The sequence below is a fragment of the Mauremys mutica genome, chromosome 22 (assembly GCF_020497125.1).
Source record: "Mauremys mutica isolate MM-2020 ecotype Southern chromosome 22, ASM2049712v1, whole genome shotgun sequence".
Lineage (NCBI taxonomy): Eukaryota > Metazoa > Chordata > Testudines > Geoemydidae > Mauremys > Mauremys mutica.
The window spans coordinates 22585969-22607031 of record NC_059093.1 but is presented as its reverse complement, the minus strand read 5'-3'; the positions used below and the strand labels follow the sequence as shown (position 1 = coordinate 22607031).

At 43.5% G+C, this 21063-nt stretch overlaps 1 protein-coding gene across 1 annotated transcript in view; it reads right to left on the bottom strand.

Annotated features, from left to right (window-relative positions):
• Positions 1-21063, bottom strand: part of LOC123354954 (fibroblast growth factor receptor 3-like) — a 44135-nt gene that overhangs the window by 3518 nt on the left and 19554 nt on the right. The window contains exons 4-12 of the mRNA XM_044997370.1: positions 15480-15603; positions 14854-15041; positions 14168-14312; positions 11235-11386; positions 10073-10221; positions 9864-9985; positions 8213-8323; positions 3507-3694; positions 449-571 (exon numbers count right to left, since the gene is read on the bottom strand). Of these exons, the coding sequence (XP_044853305.1) occupies positions 449-571; positions 3507-3694; positions 8213-8323; positions 9864-9985; positions 10073-10221; positions 11235-11386; positions 14168-14312; positions 14854-15041; positions 15480-15603 (1302 nt within the window). The remainder of the gene's footprint in view (positions 1-448; positions 572-3506; positions 3695-8212; positions 8324-9863; positions 9986-10072; positions 10222-11234; positions 11387-14167; positions 14313-14853; positions 15042-15479; positions 15604-21063) is intronic.

The window sequence follows — 21063 nt, the reverse complement described above, 5'->3', positions numbered from 1 at the left end:
CAGGTTTAATGAATCAAGACATTTAAATCTCTGCATGAAAAACAGCATCCATCGTGTACGAACGCAGCTGTGGGGCTGGACCGTTTCAAAACAGAGTGGGACCAACACACACAGGCCTCGCTGGCTTGAAGAGATCATTTCACTCTGTGCAAAATGCTGCTTAGTCTGAACTGTAGGGGGAAATCCACAGAGTGAATTCACCCAATGGCTTCACTGTGAACCCGCTGAAATCAAATGGGGTGTTTTTGTCATTTCAGCAGGACTATCGATGATCTCAACAGGGCTCCTTGTGGGTACAGGGGCCTGCCTGCCTGCTACCAATTGCTGAATCAGGGCCAAATGTTTTTCTCAATGCAGTAATTTGTTTAAAAAGAAGGTGTGGACCAAGGGCATGTGCTGCTGACTCCACCACTGGGACCTCCCATGCACTTGGCAGCTGTGTACTCACACTGGTTGTTTTCTTGTAACAGCTGATGTTGCCAATATCTCTGGCTAGGCCGAAATCGGCTATTTTCATCACATTGTCTTCAGTGACTAACACGTTCCTGGCTGCCAAGTCTCGGTGAATGCACTGTGAAAGGTGAGCATGGAGATAAATATGGGCTTGTTAAACTGCTTATGATTCATGGTTTATGAAGTGCCAATTCATTTACCTGAAAGCCAATAAAGCTGCACCATTTAATTCTTCGCCCTTTAGATCATCGCTGCCACATGCAGTCTCAGACAAACTGTTTCTTAGCAACATCTACCAAACACACACACACACTCGCCTCCAGAGGCAAGACAGCAGTGCTTCTTCCTCTGCTCTCTCAGGATGGGACACTCGGACTGGAGATCGGCTAGATCCCAGGGCTGCACACCAAGCTGCCACCGCCAGGGAGGAGAGTCTGGGCTAATGGTTTACTTACAGGAGAGCAATGGGAATCAAGACACTAGGATTTGATTCCCTGCTCTACGACTGACTCACTGTGTATAAACTAATGTCCCAGTTTCCCCATCTGTAAGATGGGCCTGATTTTCAATTGCTTACGTCAGTATAAATCAGGAGCAACTCCAGTGAAGCAAGTGCGAGACTAGTGTCAGGTCCAATGTTTGCAAAGTGCTTTCGGAGCCCACAGATGGCTCTATGCAAGTGTCAGGTCTTGTTATGAATGAGCCAAATCCTTCGCTGGGCTAACTCCAAGGGAGTCTACGTTCACCTGGTAACTAACCAGAGATACTGCTCTTCTAACAAACGAATGTTTGTCACAGGCTGTGTCTCTGCCTCAGCCTTGATGCTCTGCACTTTCAGCAGTACTGAAAAGGGGCCACAGAGGTTCCTGATTCTATTGTCTGAGATGAGATTCTCTCTCAAAGTGACTTTCAATTTTGCTGTCATGCTGACACCACCAAGATGCAGCGTACAGCGCAGCATGGCTCTAAATCTGACCGTGGCCACCTTTGGCTAGTGGCTGCGATTGACTGAGGGTCGGACATCTGAAAGTCAATTACTTCTGCATTTAGATGTTTCTTGTTGTGTGACATTTGTATTTGCTCACTGAAAACATGCAACTGAGGTCTGCCTTTCATACGGACTCTGCAGTGTCCATGTATTGCCAAACTGTTCACACACTTACTGTTGGATTGCTGATTACAGCAAAGGGGCACCCAGCTAAATCGCTCATAAATGGATGTGATCATACACAAATGGACTTCTAGGTCCCTTAACAATGCTTCTTTGCAAGCAGCAATGCATTTCTTACTGAAAAAAATAATTCCTGTACTTGTAGGCTCTTAAGGGCAGAACCCAGTCATATATTTGCCTACAATGCACTGTGCACACCTATCACATGACACATATGTTTATGTACGTGATAAATAACAACAGACTCCAAAAAAAACAGGAGTACTTGTGGCACCTTAAAGACTAACAAATTTATTTTAGCATGAGCTTTCGTGAGCTGCAGCTCACTTCTTCGGATGCATAGAATGGAACACACAGACAGGAGATATTTATACATACAGAGAACATGAAAAGGTGGAAGTATGCATACCAACAGGCAGAGTCTAATCAATTGAGATGAGCTATCGTCAGCAGGAGGAAAAAAACTTTTTGAAGTGATAATTAAGATGGCCCATAGAAGGTGTGAGGAGAACTTAACATAGGGAAATAGATTCAATTGGTGTAATGACCCAACCATTCCCAGTCTTTGTTTAGGCCACAGTTAATAGTATCTAGTTTGCATATTAATTCAAGTTCAGCAGTTTCTCTTTGGAGTCTGTTTTTGAAGTTTTTTTGTTGCAAAATTGCTTAGTGTTTATGTTGTATGGTGTGCGGTTGCTGGTGAGTATTTGCTTCAGGTTGGGAGGCTGTCTATAAGCGAGGACTGGCCTGTGTCCCAAGATCTGTGAGAGTGAGGGATCATCTTTAAGGATAGGTTGTAAATCTTTGATGATGCGCTGGAGAGGTTTTAGTTGGGGGCTGTAGGTGATGGCTAGTGGTGTTCTGTCATTTTCTTTTTTAGGCCTGTCCTGTAGTAGGTGGCTTCTGGGTACTCTTCTGGCTCTGTCAATCTGTTTTTTCACTTCAGCAGGTGGGTATTGTAGGTTTAAGAATGCTTGATAGAGATCTTGTAGGTGTTTATCTCTGTCTGAGGGATTGGAGCAAATACGGTTGTATCTTAGAGCTTGGCTGTAGACAATGGATCGTGTGGTGTTGCACACCATACAACATACACACTAACCCAGGAACCTATCCTTGCAACAAAGCCCGATGCCAGCTCTGTCCACATATCCATTCAAGTGACACCATCATAGGACCTAATCACATCAGACACGCCATCAGGGGCTCGTACACCTGCACATCTACCAACGTGATATATGCCATCATGTGCCAGCAATGCCCCTCTGCCATGTACATTGGCCAAACCGGACAGTCTCTACGCAAAAGAATAAATGGACACAAATCTGACATCAGGAATCATAACATTCAAAAACCAGTGGGAGAACACTTCAACCTCTCTAACCACTCAGTGACAGACTTGAAGGTGGCAATTTTGCAACAAAAAAACTTCAAAAACAGACTCCAAAGAGAAACTGCTGAACTTGAATTAATATGCAAACTAGATACTATTAACTGTGGCCTAAACAAAGACTGGGAATGGTTGGGTCATTACACCAATTGAATCTATTTCCCTATGTTAAGTTCTCCTCACACCTTCTATGGGCCATCCTAATTATCACTTCAATAGTTTTTTTTCCTCCTGCTGACGATAGCTCATCTCAATTGATTAGACTCTGCCTGTTGGTATGCATACTTCCACCTTTTCATGTTCTCTGTATGTATAAATATCCCCTGTCTGTGTGTTCCATTCTATGCATCCGAAGAAGTGAGCTGCAGCTCACGAAAGCTCATGCTAAAATAAATTTGTTAGTCTTTAAGGTGCCACAAGTACTTCTGTTCTTTTTGCGGATACAGACTAACACAGCTGCTACTCTGAAAACAGACTCCAAGTCACTCAACTCACTTTCTGAGACGCCAAATATTCCATGCCACGGGACACCTGGTAGGCGCACGAGACTAAATCTTTAAATGTTAACTGCTCTTCTGGCAGCTTGCAGGTTTCGAGTGAAAAAATGTAGTGCGGCCGACGATCCCGGAGATATTCCTGCAAGTTCCCTTTCGACGCATATTCTATCAGAACGTAAAGTGGGCCTGCCAACAAAAAACAGTCACAGTCTGGCTGTTACATCATAATTACAAAGCACCTTGCAAAGCAGAGTGAGAGTCACTAGCCTCATTTTACTGAAAGGGAAAGAGGTGGTGAGGTGACATTATGGCGATCAACAGATGGCTCAGGCAGTGGTGCTATAAGGAGGGCTTTGGGATGTATGGCCACTGGGAAGCATTCATTGGCAGAAGACTGTTCTCTTGGGCTGGACTTCACCTAAGTAGGGAGGGAAATAGATTTCTAGGATGGCGGCTGGTGCACAACTGATTAAGAGAGCTTTAAACTAGGAATCTGGGGGAGATGTCCAGGTAATCTCCATGCCAGAATTTAACATTGAGAGGGAAGAAAACAAAGCAAGAAAGGATACAGCCGTGGGTAGGAGAATGGACATAAGGAGGAAGGGTAGTGTAGATACCAGTCTAATAGGTGATACTGGTGGTAGAATGTCTGTGCCTAATCGGGTAAAGAATGTCAGTGAAGCCAAACGGCAAAAAATAAGATGTTTGTACACTCATGCGAGGAGCCTAGGTAAAAAAATGAAGGAACTAGCGCTACTGGTGCAGAAAGTGAAACCGGATATTATAGGGATAACAGAAACAATGTGGAATAGTAGTCATGACTGGAGTACAGGAATTGAAGGGTATGTGCTGTTTAGGAAAGACAGAAATAAAGGCAAAGATGGTGGAGTAGCATTGTATATCAATGATGAGGTTAACTGTAAAGAAATAAGAAGGGATGGAATGGATAAGACAGAGTCTGTCTGGGTAAAAATAACATTGGGGAAGAAAGCTACAAGAGCCTCCCCTGAGATAGTGCTTGGGGTGTGCTACAGACTGCCAGGATCTGATTTGGATATGGATAGAGACCTCTTTAATGTTTTAATGAAGTAAACACTAATGGGAATTGTGTGATCACGGGAGACTTTTACTTCCCAGATATGGACTGGAGGACAAGTGCTAGTTATCATAATAGGGCTCAGATTTTTCTGGATGCAATAGCTGATGGATTCCTTCACTAAGTAGTTGAAGAACCAACAAGAGGGGATGCCATTTTAGAGTTGGTTTTGGTGAGTAGTGAGTACCTCATAGAAGAAATGGTTATAGGGGACAACCTTGGTTCACGTGATCATGAGCTAATTCAGTTCAAACTAGATGGAAGGATAAACAAAAATAGATCTGGGACTAGGGTTTTTTATTTCAAAAGGGCTAACTTTAAAGAATTAAGGAAATTAGTTAGGGAAGTGGATTGGACTGAAGTACTTGTGGATCTAAAGGCAGAGGAGGCCTGGAACTACTTCAAGTCAAAGTTGCAGAAACTATCAGAAGCCTGCATCCCAAGAAAGGGGAAAAAATTCAATGGCAGGAGTTGTAGACCAAGCTGGATGAGCAAGCATCTCAGAGAGGTGATTAAGAAAAACCAGAAAGCCTACAAGGAATGGAAGATGGGAGTGATCAGCAAGGAAAGCTACTTTATTGAGGTCAGAACATGTAGGGATAAAGTGAGAAAGGCCAAAAGCCATGTAGAGTTGGACCTTGCAAAGGGAATTAAAACCAATAGTAAAAGGTTCTATAGCCATCTAAATAAGAAGAAAACAAAGAAAGAAGAAGTGGGACCGCTAAACACTGAGGATGGAGTGGAGGTTAAGGATGATCTAGGCATGGCCCAATATCTAAACAAATACTTTGCCTCAGTCTTTAATGAGGGTAATGAGGAGCTTACGGATAATGGTAGGATGACAAATGGGAATGAGGATATGGAGGCAGATATTATCACATCCGAGGTAGAAGCCAAACTCGAACAGCTTAATGGGACAAAATCGGAGGGCCCAGATAATCTTCATCCAAGAATATTAAAGGAACTGGCACATGAAATTGGAAGCCCATTAGCAAGAATTTTTAATGAATCAGTAAACTCAGGTGTTGTACCGTACGACTGGAGAATTGCTAACAAAGTTCCTATTTTTAAGAAAGGGAAAAAAAGTGATCCGAGTAACTATAGGCCTGTTAATTTGACATCTGTAGTATGCAAGGTCTTGGGGAAAAAAATGAAGGAAAAAGTAGTTAAGGACACTGAGGTAAATGGTAACTGGGACAAAACACAACATGGTTTTACAAAAGGTAGATCGTGCCAAACCAACCTGATCTCCTTCTTGGAGAGGGTAACAGATTTGTTAGACAAAGGAAATACAGTGCATTTAATTTACCTCGATTTCAGTAAGGCATTTGACACGGTTCCACATGGGGAATTATTAGTTAAATTGGAAAAGATGGGGATCAATATGAAAACTGAAAGGTGGATAAGGAACTAGTTAAAGGGGAGACTACAGCGGGTCGTACTGAAAGGTGAACTATCAGGCTGGAGGGAGGTTTCTAGTGGAGTTTCTCAGGGATCGGTTTTGGGACCAACCTTATTTAATCTTTTTATTACTGACCTTGGCACAAAAAGTGGGAGTGTGCTAATAAAGTTTGCGGATGACACAAAGCTGGGAGGTATTGCCAATACAGAGAAGGACCGGCATATCCTACAGGAAGATCTGGATGACCTTGTAAACTGGAGTAAAAGTAATAGGATGAAATTTAATAGTGAAAAGTGAAAGGTCATGCATTTAGAGATTAATCACAAGAATTTTTGTTATAAGCTGGGGACACATCAGTAGGAAGTAACAGGGGAGGAGAAGGACCTCGGAGTATTGGTTGATCACAGGATGACTACGAGCCGTCAATGTGATATGGCTGTTAAAAACGCTAATGCGGTCTTGGGATGCATCAGGTGAGGTATTTCCAGTAAAGATAAGGAGGTGTTAGTACTGTTATATAAGGCACTGGTGAGACCTCATCTGGTCTCCCATGTTTAAGAAGGATGAATTCAAACTGGAACAGGTACAGAGAAGGGCTACTAGGATGATCCGAGGAATGGAAAACCTGTCTTATGAAAGGAGACTCAAAGAGCTTGGCTTGTTTAGCCTAAGCAAAAGAAGGCTGAGGGGAGATATGATTGCTCTTTATAAATATAACAGAGGGATAAATATCAGGGAGGGAGAGGAATTATTTAAGCTTAGTACCAACGTGGACACAAGAACAAATGGATATAAACTGGACACTAGGAAGTTTAGACTTGAAATTAGATGAAGGTTTCTAACCATTAGAGGAGTGAAGTTCTGGAACAGCCTTTCAAGGGGAGTAGTGGAGACAAAAGACATATCTGGCTTCAAGACTAAGCTTGATAAAAGCAGCAAAGAATCCTGTGGCACCTTATAGACTAACCAACGTTTTGCAGCATGAGCTTTCGTGGGTGAGCTTGCATCCGAAGAAGTGGGTATTCACCCACGAAAGCTCATGCTGCAAAACGTCTGTTAGTCTATAAGGTGCCACAGGATTCTTTGCTGCTTTTACAGAACCAGACTAACACGGCTACCCCTCTGAAGCTTGATAAGTTTATGGAGGGGATGATATGATGGGATAGCCTAATTTTGGCAATTAATTGATCTTTGATTATTAGCAGGTAAATAAGCCCAGTGGTCTGGGATGGGATGTTAGATAGGGTGGGATCTGAGTTACTACAGAGAATTCTTTCCTGGGTGCTGGCTGGTGAGTCTTGCCCACGTGCTCAGGGTTTAGCTGATCACCATATTTGGGGTCGGGAACTAATTTTCCTCCAGGGCAGATTGGCAGAGGACCTGGAGGTTTTTTGCCTTCCTCTGCAGCATGGGGCACAGGTCACTTGCTGGAGGATTCTCTGCACCCTGAGGTCTTCAAACCACAATTTGAGGACTTCAATAACTCCACAAAAGTATCTAAGAAGGTTAGATAGGAACAGGACTCAGGTCAGGTTCCCTAGCCAAGCGGCCACTAACAAACATCTCTCTTCAGAACCGACACACAAACATTAACTCAACTGCCTCACTGCCCTGTGGGCGAGCATTATCCTTTCCGTTTGATGGCTGGGAAGGCTTAGACATAGAGGGTATTATGTGAATTGCCTAAACCCACAGAGTTGGGACTCAAAGCCAGCATATTTTGGGCATTCAGGGAGTAAATAATAATAAATGACAGTCAAACCACCAATCTCTCTGCTTCCAGCTCCATTTTTTTCCCAAAAAAGGAGGGCAATAAGGAAAAGCTTTTGAAAAACCAGTATCGATAACAGGTAGAGCCATATATATATTTGCTCCAACATTAAAAGCCACCCAACTTCTCACTGAGCAAAGCAGTTAGTTATGTCCGTGCACACAATTAATCTTGTGGCCAATTCAGATGCATGAAGAAAGGGTGAAATCTTCCTGGCCTCTACACAGCCTGAATAAGAGTCTCCAGGAGCACAATATTACATTACAGGGGGAAACCCCTCTGCTTGCTAGGCCAGAAACCTGCAGTAGAGGTATGGAAAAGCAACTGTGTGCACATAAGGCTGAGCTAGTACGGTGCACCACAGAGCAGAATGGGACTGCTTCCCACTGAAATCATGAAGTACGATGGTAGCATATGGCCTTCTCTGAAACATACCATCCTGCGTGCAGGCGCCTAGGAGGTTAATGATATTTTTGTGGTACCCAATCGTTTTCAACATTTCCATTTCGGACACTAGGTCAGAAAGATCCTCGTCAGTAGCATCATCTGGAGAAGACGGGGGGAAAAAAGAGAAAGAAACTGTTAGGAAGGGAATAGGCCTTTCTTAGAGTCTAGAGAATAAAAGCATAACTAGATTGGATTAGTACTATACAGTATGTTATACACTCAGTGAACAGAGGCTGGCCATCTGGCCATCTGAGCATTTATGAGAGCTGGTCATCCTGCAGGAAATGTTAATCAGGAATTACAGAACTGGAAGGGACCTCGAGAGGTCATCTGGTCCAGTCCCCTGCACTCATGCAGGACTAAGTATTATCTAGACCATCTCTGACAGGTGTTTGTCCAGCCTGCTCTTAAAAATCCCCAATGATGGAGATTCCACCACCCCCCAGGCAATTTATTCCAGTGCTTAACCGCTCTATTTGCTTTTGTCCCAAATCAGGGTGAAAACTTGAAACATCAAAACTTGTTGCCAAACAAAAAGTTCTAAAAAATGTTGACACGGAAATAAAACATTGTGAGTTTTGTTTTGATGTTTAGAAACTGAAAAAAAAATTGGATTGTCAACTTCAGTTTTAGGATTTTTGGGGCTTCACCGCCACTCTACCCCACCTTTTTATATACATACAAACAAACTTTCTCCCATTTTTTCGTACTGGAAAAGAATCAGGGGCAGGTAAAATATGTCTGGAATCGTGGGGTAAAAGCCCCCAGAATAAATTGGAAAACCAATTTTGTTTTTTAGTTTTCAAAATCAAACCAAAACACAAAACAACAAAATGTTTCAGTTTGGCAATGTTGAAATCTTCCCCATCAAAAAAAGTTTAATCAAAATTGACCAATCAGGTTTTGTCAAACCCCACTTTCTCATGGAAAAATTTTTCATTTGGTGTTAGTATTAATACTGTGCAGAACCTCAGCACTTCTTGCTTTGGCTTAGCCATGCCACTCCCCTCCAGGTGTTTTCCACAGCTAGTCAAGTCACTGCAGCTTCAGTGCTTTAGGCAGAGAAAACAGGAGAATCTGGAGGAGCCCAACCAATCTCATTGTTTTGCCTCTTCTTAAACTGTTGAGATGTAATCTCAGGGAGCTTGGCCAGGGTTCAATTTGATAGGAAGATCTACTGAAATGCTTATATGACCCTCATCACCCAAGTAGACAAGCACTTTACAATCCTGAATGGATTTTATACTCAATACCCCCATGAGATAGGGAAGCATTATCCCTATTTTAAAGGCCAGGTGCTCCGACAAAAGGTAAAGAAAGTGACTTGTCAAACATCATAGAAGAAATTTGTGGTTGAGCTAGGAACTGAACCCAGGTATCCTGTAGCTAAGTCCAATGCTGTATTCACTTAGCTACCCTTAAGATAACACTCAGCAGTTCCTGTGACCCACCCTAACAGAAATCTGTGGAAACAAGCATCAGTTATGGAAGCCAAAGGGAGAATTTGGCCTTAGGTTTGCTCTTCTTATGTAGTCATATTTTTTAAATAAAAAATGAACCCCAAACCAAGATAAATGCCAAAGGCAAATGCCTAACAGCCCCAACTCCTGCCATTCCTTCATGGTGCTGTTCTCTGTACCTTTTAACATCTTGACAGCTACAGTGATGGCCTTGTCTGGTTTGTCCTTATCGATCCCAGTCGCTTCTGCCATCACCACTTGACCAAAACAACCTTCACCCAGAGGTTTCCCCAGAGTCAGGCTGAAGTGACAGACACAAACAAATGAATTAATGTGTGACCGGGCTGAGGACTGGAATGAAGACAGAAGAACGACACGTTTAACTGACCGAGATCTCGTTAATTCCCACTTGGGATCAGCAGGCAGCTCGAGCTCTGAGATATCTGCTAGCTTCAGCCCATCGCTGGATGAGAGGTAGGTGAGATTGACCACCATGGTACTGGAATTCATGGAAGGGTTTGACTCCAATGACACCGGCTTCAATAGAGCAAATAAAATGTTATTGCCAACTGCCTCTGTGTCAGATACATGCAGCAGTGCTTGAAAAGGAACCAGCCAAGAAAATCACTTTGAACTAATCTTTGATTATTGAAGACTCACAATCAATTGTAACCTGGAAATTAAAAATATCAGTCTCATATTATGGGAGTGTATTTATCTAGGCATGCAGAGCCAGATCCTCAGCCAGTGTAAACCAGAGCAGCCTCACTGAAGACAGTACTCTATTGATTTACACCAGCGACATCAGTTTAGAGCAGCTAAAGTTCTGGCCTATATGCATGGAGTGTGTTTGCGTCCATGGAGTCAGTCCCAGCTTTCCATTCCTAGTCTTGTAAAAGCCAATAGGTGGTTTACAGCCAGAGAGGCTGAACCAGCAGGGTTTGCAGTCCTTTTTAATTCCTATGCTTACTGCTCTGCAGTGCCAGTCCCTGATGCACAACTGGATGGGATTTTTATTGTACAGAGTGCCATCATTGTCCCTTGCGGAAAGAAGGCCCAATTCTGGACCCACAGAAATCAGTGGAAGTTTTGCGAGTGACTTCAGTGGGAACAGGACCAGGAATACACTTCTTCTCCCACTCCTCCTCTTCATGCTGGCTACGGGCACAGGACTGTAGGCTATTCTCTGGAAGGTCCATTTTCCCTGGGGTGTTGTTACGTGTGGCCAGCAGGGCTGGTTTAAGGGTCTGTTTTACTAGTCCTAGGTAAGCCCAGGGCTCTGTGGAATTGCTGGCCTCTGACAAACAATAATTGCAAACTAAAAAGAGAGTTAACTGCCACACACTACGTTTTCACTGAAAAAATAGATAAATAAGTGAAACAAACTGAGACATGGGGCCTGACCCTCATTCAGGCAAAGGGCCTGCTGATGTTAATGGGATTGTTGCCTGAGTAAAAACATAGGGTCACGTTCCTAACCTAGAAAGGAAATGTAAAGGTAGGTTGGGGCTATAGGGGGGGATAGGAATCTTGTATCTACTTTCTGTTACCTGTACAGTGGGGGTGTTCATGGCGTTTTTGTTGGTCATTTTCACCCTACAGACAATCACGATGACAACCACCAAGAAGAAGAAAACGAAGCCAACCGCACAGCGGAGGATGACAGCAAAAATGGAGCCAGAATCATCCGCCTCCACTACCTCTGTAGAGTAACAAGAGACGGAAGTGAGGAGTGAGGACAGGCGACAGCAGCCAACATATATACATGTGGTGTGAGAAATTCAGGTAGGGCCTGAGCGAAAGCTCACTGTCACCAGTGGGAATCTTCCCATTGACTTCAGTGGGAATTGGATCAGGCCTAGGTTGGACACATCCTTGTCTATGCGTAACCCCGCTGGACTTGACCCAAGAGTCCTCCCAAATCCACTACTCTGAATGCCTACAACAGGTGTTTGGCTTTTGCAAACAATGCAGGATCGGGCCCTTCCTCTATTTCACTCATCAGTTTTGACTCCAATGCTGGCAACAGATGTGCCCCAGACAAGGGATTAACATGGCAACTCAAGCTAAGATTTCAGTTTATCCCACCTGAATCACGCCTGTCTCCAAAGTATGGTGAGGTTAAAAACACGATACTTGGGTGAGGATAAATGGGAAACTTGGCTTAATTATATTATAATTCATAATGTAAATATTTTGTTCGGACAAGTAAAGGAAGGACAGATGATCCCAATAATTTGAGCGAAAATCCCACCCCAGGATTCTAGAAAGTCGGAACTTCCCGTAGGCCCCTTGAACAAGCATGAGTGCAATCATTTTGATGGCTAGAACATAATTAGCATCATGCACTCAGAGCTCAATCCTGCAACCCCCATCAAGCAAAGCGCAAATCAAGAATGATTCCCCACCTGCTCCCTTCAGTCCAGGCACTTCTGAATTTACAAGGGGTCAAGGCAAAACCAAAAACATACTAACAAAAAGAGGATGTCCCATGATTCTTTAATCAGCAGTGGAACTCCTTATAGTGAAATTACTCTGCTTCCTTTCACACAGTCACTTCACTCTGGGCTAAATGCTGAGCTGGGTAAGCTGGGTGCACGTGACTTGAAAGCAGTTGTACAGCTGCACTCGTGGGCACAGTAATGAAGAAAACTCATGGGGGAACACTAATCCTTCGTGGGCAAAGGGGATATGGAACCACTCAAGCTCCATCCCAAAGCCTATTGATTTCAATGAGTCTTTCTACTGACTTTATTGGACTTTGGATCAGGCTCTCAGTGACTATGTCCATGAAGGAACATAGCAATGCGAAAAACGGGGGTTCCACCTATAATCAGGGCATGGCTATTGTCTATACATACACGTACAGACTGTGCAGCAAGCTACATGGCTGTGAGCCAGCTTACCAGATGAGCAGAGAACATTTGCACAGGGCCCAACCCTGGCAGGTGCAGAGCTCTGCTAACCCCCAGTGAAGTCAGAAGCAGTTGAGGGACCTCACAAAGGGCCGGGAGTATAGATGCCATGAAATACCGTTGGGATGGTACTGCTACGTTTGATCACGGCACCAAGGTTCACGGCTCCGAAGTCTCTGATCAAGGCCCTTTCTCCCTTTGCTGAAAGTGGAAGGGTCACTGCAGATGACTACAATCTGCAGCTCCCTAATGGTTGGTGCAGTCTGGACCCCACGTTCCAGTTTGCTATACCTGGGGATTCCTTGCATCTGAGTTCACTATCAAGTTTCACTTTAGCTGGGCTTTTTTTTTAAAAAATGTGTTGCGAGTTCATACATTTTAAAACCAATGCAACAATTTGAGGATACGATCTGGGCAGATTCTTATAATAACGTAAACCTCCGAACTTAAACCAACGGAAATGTTTTTTTAATCAAGGGGATGGCAGAAGCGGAAACAGAATCAGACACCAGCCATTTTAGAGAGAAGAACTGGCAGATCCCACTGGCCTCAAGGCGCGTCTTTGAGGAGACACTCTGACCCCTAACAAAGGCAATTAATATGAAAAAATCCCGTATTCATTTAATGTCAGGGTTTAGAAATGCCAAAGTTTCTGGTTCAGAAAAATGTTCTGGGGCACGTCTGTTTGCAAGGGCTACCAGTGGTGGTGGTAGGGAGGATCAAAATGTGTTTTATACCCAGGGAATTTAAGAGAATATAATGTATCTGCTGCCCATTCAATGGACTATTAACATGAGTATTACATAAAAAGAAAAGGTTGAATTTGGGTCTGCTTCTGCAATTGTTCTTGGGCAGAACCCCCATCAGCTTCAGGGGAAATGCTGCTTGAACCTTTCCCATGCGGTCTTGCCCACACACGAGTTCATCCATTTTAACACAAGGCCAGCTTTCAGGGTTTGGGACAGTGCAGTCTCTCTCTCTTAGCAGCAGTGCAGATCTCTCCATTGCATGTTCTGAACTTGTTCTATGTCAATGTAACTCTTGCACATGAAATGAGTAGAAGATAGGGTCATTTCAGCCTCCATTTTCAGAGCCTACACAGCTCCCATTGCCTTCAGTTGGTGCTCAGAGTATTAGTACTTCTGAAAATCAGCCCAGCAGTGCCTGGGAGCCAGGACTCCTGGATTCTGTACCTCCATCTCTACAAGGGACTCTCACTGTGACCTTCCATTTATAGATGAGCAGGCTGAGAAATTATTTTAAAGTAGAAATAATACTACATGTCTAAATCAAAGGGATCTTGAGCTGTTCAATTCATTATTATCTCTAAAGTGCTTTGTGAGCCTCAGATGACACATGAAGCATGTCCATATTTAACATGCAACTGCAGTTTCGATTAGAGATCTACACGGCAAACTGAAGAGGAGAGTTCTTTCTGCAGAGAAGTCGACTAAAGATCAAAACTCACTGCTCCATGTAATGCAGAGTTTGCAGAACTGTGGCATTTCTAAATTGAACACTGAAACATCATCAAGAGGAAAGAAAGGGCACAGCGCAGAAGGAAATACCTGGTAGAACCGTCAGCCAAGCAGAATGATGTGAAAACCCCATAGAATTCCCAGCGAGACAAATATATTCCCCTGCATCCTCAAAAGTAACATTTCGCAAGTACAGAATTTCTAGCTCCTCAGCCGCTGTGTTAACACCTGACGTCTACAAGGGGGAAACATACACATATATAGAAAGAGGAAAAACAGAGGATAAGCCACATTCCCAGCACGTTTGAGGACACCACACAGATTTACAGGCAAATTTCAAAAGCAGATGAAGATTTTTTTGTTTCTTTGTTCTCAGTGGCCCATCTTCCACATTTATTTATTCATTCCCATATGCAACCTGGCGTAAAAGCAAAAGGTTCCCTTCGCCAGGCTCTTACGCTGTCCCACTAATGAAGCATGCAAGCAACAGCATCAAAAGGAAAAATTGCCCCCACAACAGGACTGACTGTTGGCTAGTAGGGCGAGTGTGGGGGAAAAAAGGGTAAAGTGCTGACCAGATAAACGGTGACTTAATACAGAGAAATATTTACGGAGGGACACATTGGTTTTAATGTCAATTTCAACACCAATACAGCTCTTGATGCTATAATGTAATTCTGGATCACCATTAGAAAGCGTCCTTTAGGGAACATTCCTACATTATCAGGGAGCTAGACTGGCTGACTTGCCTCTCACTTTATAATTAGTCTACCAACCTTTAGCACCGTGACATATGCCCCCTTGGATCCATATTTACTGCCGTTGACTTCCACGTGTTTCAGCCACTGGATGTGAGGCTGGGCATCACTGTACACCTTGCAGTGGAATTCGACATCACTCCCTACCACCACAGTCTGGTTGGCAGGCAGTCCAGCCTGGAGAATAGGCCGGTGGCGGAACCTTTCTGAAGTGAAAATGGGGAACCCGTTTTTAACACCTCTCGCCACTGAACATGCCTGTCTGTGGCTTTCAGCGCCACTACCAATGTCTGCACAGGCGCTTGGGCTAGGGCTCATGAAAGGCGCTGGATGAGCAACCCCTGAGAACACAGCTCTTTGCTTACGCACAGAAAGGGTACACCTGGGGAGCTGCAGCGTAGGCTTCCCAGACACTGCCCCAATCAGCGTGCCTCAGTCCTGAACAGGAAGCATTATGTCCAGGATAGTGCATTCACTCCTTGAACGCTTGCTGAGAAGGAGGACCAGCTGGGTTTGTGGTTATGGACCCGCATCATTCACTTCAGGGGACGGACTATATGATTAAGCCCAAAATCATCATTGCACATAAGCCATCTTGATGACGACTGTGTATCAGAAGTGAAGAGGAAGTAGAGAAATCTTACCTACTACATCTAGCTGGTAAGTGTGCCTAATGCTGCCATATTTGTTCTCTACAATGCACGTGTAGTTCCCTCGGTCTGACGGAACCACGCTCTCCATCACTAGGCTCCACTGCTGATGCCGTAACTAGAGGGAGGAAAAAACAGATCAGCCAACCATAAGACATCACCAGCTAATATTTCATTGGACCATTATAATCAATGAACAAATGGCAAAACACCATGGGCCTCATTCTTGTTTATTCCCAGGCCTCTTCCCCCCATCCCCACTCTGCCAGCGTGCTGGGGCTGCAGCACGTCTGTAAATGTAAGTTATGAGCACTTTAAGGACAATTTACGCTGCCTGCCTGGTGTAAAGTGGTCTTTATGTGAGAATCAAGCCCAATGAATCAACTGTACAGTGGGCTGTATAACAGGCTCTGATCCTGCCGAGGGCTGTAGACGCTCCCATAATATAAATAATGGGCTGTAAGCCCATTGGGACATGGACCATCTTTTTGTTCTACATTTGTACAGCACCTAGCACAATGAGGGCAGGGTCTACAGCAAGAGCTCATAGGAGCTAAGGTAAAACAAATAATTGCTAGCTGCACTTCTATCTTGTGCCTTTCATGTGAGGAACTGAAAGTGCTTCAAAGACATTAAATAAGATAGCATCACATACTCCAGTCAACTGAAGGCCAGAGAAGTTAAATGGACTCCATCAGCTTAAAGAACCACACCTTTGGGTTTGGTTTTTTTTGGCAAATCTTTAACCTACTTGTGTTACCAGTAATACCTATCTGCCGATCACTAGAACTGAAAGAAACCAATGAGAAAAAAAATCTATTTTTTACAGTTTGTTTACTCTGGGTATTAGGCAGCACTTTATGTACAGTCAGCCTCACTAGTTCCTTTATATAGTTATCTGTTTACCTTTCTCAATGGGTATGTCTTCCAGTGGGTAACAGGTGAGAGACAAACATTAAAAACCATAGGAAAATCACGAGTGTAAAGCACAAAACTGTCAGGGTGTCTGACACTGGCTTGAGTATAGTACATGAACACCCTGTCTTTTCTTTAACTGATTGGATTTCAGACCAATGGTGTCCACTTTAAGTGACTTGGCCAAGGTTACAGGGGCCCATCAGTTGCAGGGCTGAAAATGAATGTTTGCGTCCTTGCCTCAAAGTGATTCATGCGCGCATGTGCGCGTGCACACACACACACGTGAGCTCGGTATGCATAATCCCTGTGAGCAGAGTTAGTTAACCTTCCCAAGCCTCTGGACATCAGTTAGAAGCCAACTGCCCCCATACAGCTGTCAACAGTATTTTAACAACGTGTTTTGGAGAGGATTCTTGGTACACAGAATCAACTGTGATGCCAGTTCTGCACACTATAGAAAACCAAGGGCTGATGCAGAAAATGAGTGGTTAATCAATTGTTAGCACTTTTAGCTACAGCAGGTGAATTCAAACGGAGCCACTGTAACCATCTTTCACTAGTGGTTATCTGGATCCCCATGCCTTGTTTTAAAGGGATCAGAGCACAATTAACCTGCCAAAGGCAGCGTTACTGCACTGGACATTGGGTATAAGGGCTATGAAGCAAATATGGCTTGGTTTTAATGGAGGGTGTCACGCTCTTGCCATAAAACTATACTTTCCCCCCACCTTTTGTATCTCGGCATCTGCTCAAGTAACAGTGTTGACTGGCCTGCATTCCTAACCTTGTTTCTAAGTGTTGACAACAAAGCATGTCACTGCATTTAAATGTATACGTAATAGAAAGACAGAAAGGTTTTGACTGAAGAAAGGTTTTGGCTGCTGACGATTATGGGTTCAATTCTGATGCTCTTCCTGGAGATTTCACTGGGCATTCTGTCATGTAATTTACAGATGAAACTGGACCAGATTTGATGCCAGAACTTGGGGTGGGGAGAGGGGTGTCTCGATCTAAACCTGTTACTGATCTGTCTCTATAGTGGCTTATATCATAGCCTTGCATCTTCACACCCGTCTTTATCCTTCTCTCCGAGGCATTTGTAAAGCACCCATCATGGTAGTATCTAGGATCTGAACTCTGGTAAAGCTTGGCTCCAGATATGAAGCATGTGTCATAAACCTAGATCCAAACACTCCAAACATCCAACCACGTGTCTTGCCTATTCTAGATATAAAGTGTCCATCACCTCATTGTATGGGACGTGAGCTCTGGGGAAGTGGGATCTGAATACAGATTCAAACTGTGGGTCAGAGCTCTGTTCCTGTGACACAGAAGGTGTCTGGAAAGGTTTTTTAAAAACAACTAAGGAAAAGTTTTAGTCGAAAGCTGAGTCCAGACCCAAGGGATCACAAGAAGGATGTTTCCCAATTTTGGGCAGTCAGTGTACTTGATAAACCATTAGAAACATGAAGTAACTCCTTGCAGACTTTAATCAAATCAGTGAGACACTGGAAATCCCTCTGGTTTATTTGGTGTTGTCACCAGGGCTGATGAGAGGGTAGGGGGGAAGCCAGTACAAATTACCGGGGCCCGGCAGTCTAGAATGGGACCCTGGCTTCCCCAGCTTCATCGGCTCTGTCATAAACAGTTAGTTAAGGGTTAAGGTTTTTGTCTACCTGTAAAGGGTTAACAAGCAGTACCTGTGGACACCTGACCAGAGGACCAATGAAGGACAAGATTATTTTCAAATCCGTGTGGAGGGAAGTTTTTTCCCTGTTCTTTGTTTTCTTGGAGAGTCTCTCTTGGGTATTAAGAGAGTCCAGACATCTTAATCAAGTCCTCCCAGGTTTCTGCAACAAATTCTTCTATTCAAGCTAGTGAGTATTAGCAAGGAACTAGTATTCTTATACTTTTATTTCTGTATTTGCAATTCTGTGGTTTGCCATAGAATTTCTTTAAGTCTGTACTGTGATTGCTTTTACTGAGAAAGAAAGGAGGGGGAATTCTCTCCAGAGATTGATAAGTTTAGACCCTGTATATTGTTCCAATTTGGTTACAGAGACAGTGACTTTTCTTTTTATTCTTTAATAAATTCTTTTCTATTAAGGACTTGGTTGATCTTTCTTTGGGTGGATTCTCAGGGAAAGAGGAGGGGGAGGTATCCCTCTGTAGTTAAATCCCGGTGTCTCTCCTAGGAAAAGGGAGGGGGGAGGAAGCAGGGGGGAATGGTTTATTTCTCCTGGGTGTAAGAACTCCATGGATTTGGGGCTCTTGGAATCCCCTAGGATTTTGGGGAAGGACTGTGTCTCAATCCACATTTCCTGATTGAGTGGTGGCAGCTTTTACTAGATCTAAACTAGAATTTTAGTTTAGAGGGAAACCAGTGCAGGTCCCCACATTGGAACCCAACAGCTCCAAGTGGGGGTGAGACCTATGACAGGCTCTGTTTAGCCAGTCCACCCTTGCTGGGGGGCCTGACATTTTTTTTTGACTGGGGCCCGAACCCACTCTCGGTGGCCCTGGTTGTCATTCTTGGCTCCTTGAGAGACAAACATTTGCAGACACACTTAGAAACTAAGACCATGTTTTCTAGACTGGTACGCAAGCCGGTGCAATGTTCTGGGGAAGGGATAATCCTCAATCTCTCCCTTCCAGCCCCCCATTCCTTTCTAGGGTCATTTAACACACACAGGCTTACAATATTATAGATTCCAGCAAGGATTCTATAATATTAATTCTCTTTGGGAAATTTAATGTGATAAGTCATATGAATTTCACTCCTCTGCCATTTAAGAATGAACTGTATATAATTTATTTCAGCCACGTTTGGAAGTCTTCTCTTCCCCCATTTTGAGTTTTGATGCACATTAGGTGGAATCTAAATGCCATTTACCAGAGGTAAAAATTAGAGGTTAGGATGGGATATTAAAAAAAAATATCCAAAACTTGCATGTTGCAAGTTCCAGCTTTCTTCTGCTGGCCACGGATTTCCAAAGAGCAAAGTCTAAACTATTCTGAACTCTGGAGAAAAAGAGAAAGAGGAAATGTTAATTTGTGATTCTGGTCTTTGCAGGTTATTCCACTGGGCTTGATCCTCAGCTGGTGTAAACTGTCCAAGCTCCACCAGCTGTTGATCTGGCCATTCACTTTTACCGGGCCTAAATCCTGTTATAGCTCCATCGTACCTGAAGAGTTTAATCTTCAATAAATGATACACTGAACTGATTTATTTTTTACTTTCTTTCTAGCGCAGATCCTCACCTGATAAACTGGCATGTCTCTCTATCTAAGCTCTACGAGGGTAGGGGGCAAGAAAGAGAGAAACAAAGCGATGTTTCTGTATCTAGAGAGAGAGAGAGAGAGAGATCTTCTTCTAGACAGACAGAGGGATTACACTCCTATTGGTTTAACAGGCCCCACACTGCCTCCGATAGCTTTTTAAACATTTACTTATTACTGGAAGGTGCCTCTAGAGAAAATAAAGTGCTATGGTGCAAGAGATGTGACTGTGATGCAGAGGATGAAACGTTTCTATCTGAACTCAAAGGTAGATTCACACCACAGGAAAGTGGGAAGTGGAATTACTTTTACCTTTAGGTTTAATTCTGCGAGCATAATTTAGCACAGCTATCGTCACACATTTTTGTATAAATGCACATGCAAGCCTGAAAGCAGTTTATGATGATCCGCACAGCATGTAATTAGTACAAAATGGTTGTGCTGCACTGGGTGACTTGGAAATGTTATCTATTATCAGGTCAGTTGCAGAGAGGAGTTACCTCCCTGATTCTCCTCTCGCCTTAACTTCTCCAAAGATCTAGAACTGCCTGTGTACCCTCAACCTTGTCAACAAACCACAATGTGCTGATTAGGAAGCTTCAAAGGTTTAAGTGAAACAAACATATTCAGCTCTTCCAGGAGGAGCCTGAGTGAAGGAGGAGGAAACAGTCTGGAAAGAGAGAGATTTTTCTTTCTTGTGACTCTGCTGTGTTTATAACCATCCCACCAACTATTCTGGTCCCCAAAATGGTAAACAGGAAGGCATCTGCATAGTACAAGAGGGGGAAAAATCAAGAGCAACTGATTTTCCTGCTAAGTTACTGCCTTATTTTGATGTACAATTAAAGGTGGCACAGAAATTGTGGTCAGATAAGTCGCCTGGTTAGGCATTCATTTACTGGTTTTCGGTGTCTGTGGGCTCTGTTTGTAGACATCAAAATCACACTGCCAACCAGTCCCTCTTTGGTATTACCCAGGGCAAAGGGGCTTCCAGCATTTCACCACAAGAATGTTACTGAACCGAGTCTCAGAATTTCTGCCAGGCTCGTGTTACATGTCTGAATGATGACAGAGAGAGGTCTGTTTAAGAGCTTAGATCAGATGCTGATCTCTGTTACATGGGTGTAAGTCAGGAGTCACTTCCCTGATTTCAGTGGTATCACTCTGGGTTTACATTTTTGTAACTTGGATAAAAACCTGTCTCTTTGTACCTTGTTGCATCTAGTTATTGCAGCGAGCACAGCAATACACCTGATCTATTTTTTTTAAGGTTACTTTTAAAAGAAACAGGCAACATGAGCAAATGCTCAGAGTTGGCATTCCACCAGAACGGGCAGCAGCTAATTTTAACAGTTATTTGAACAATTAGTATGGTTATCAA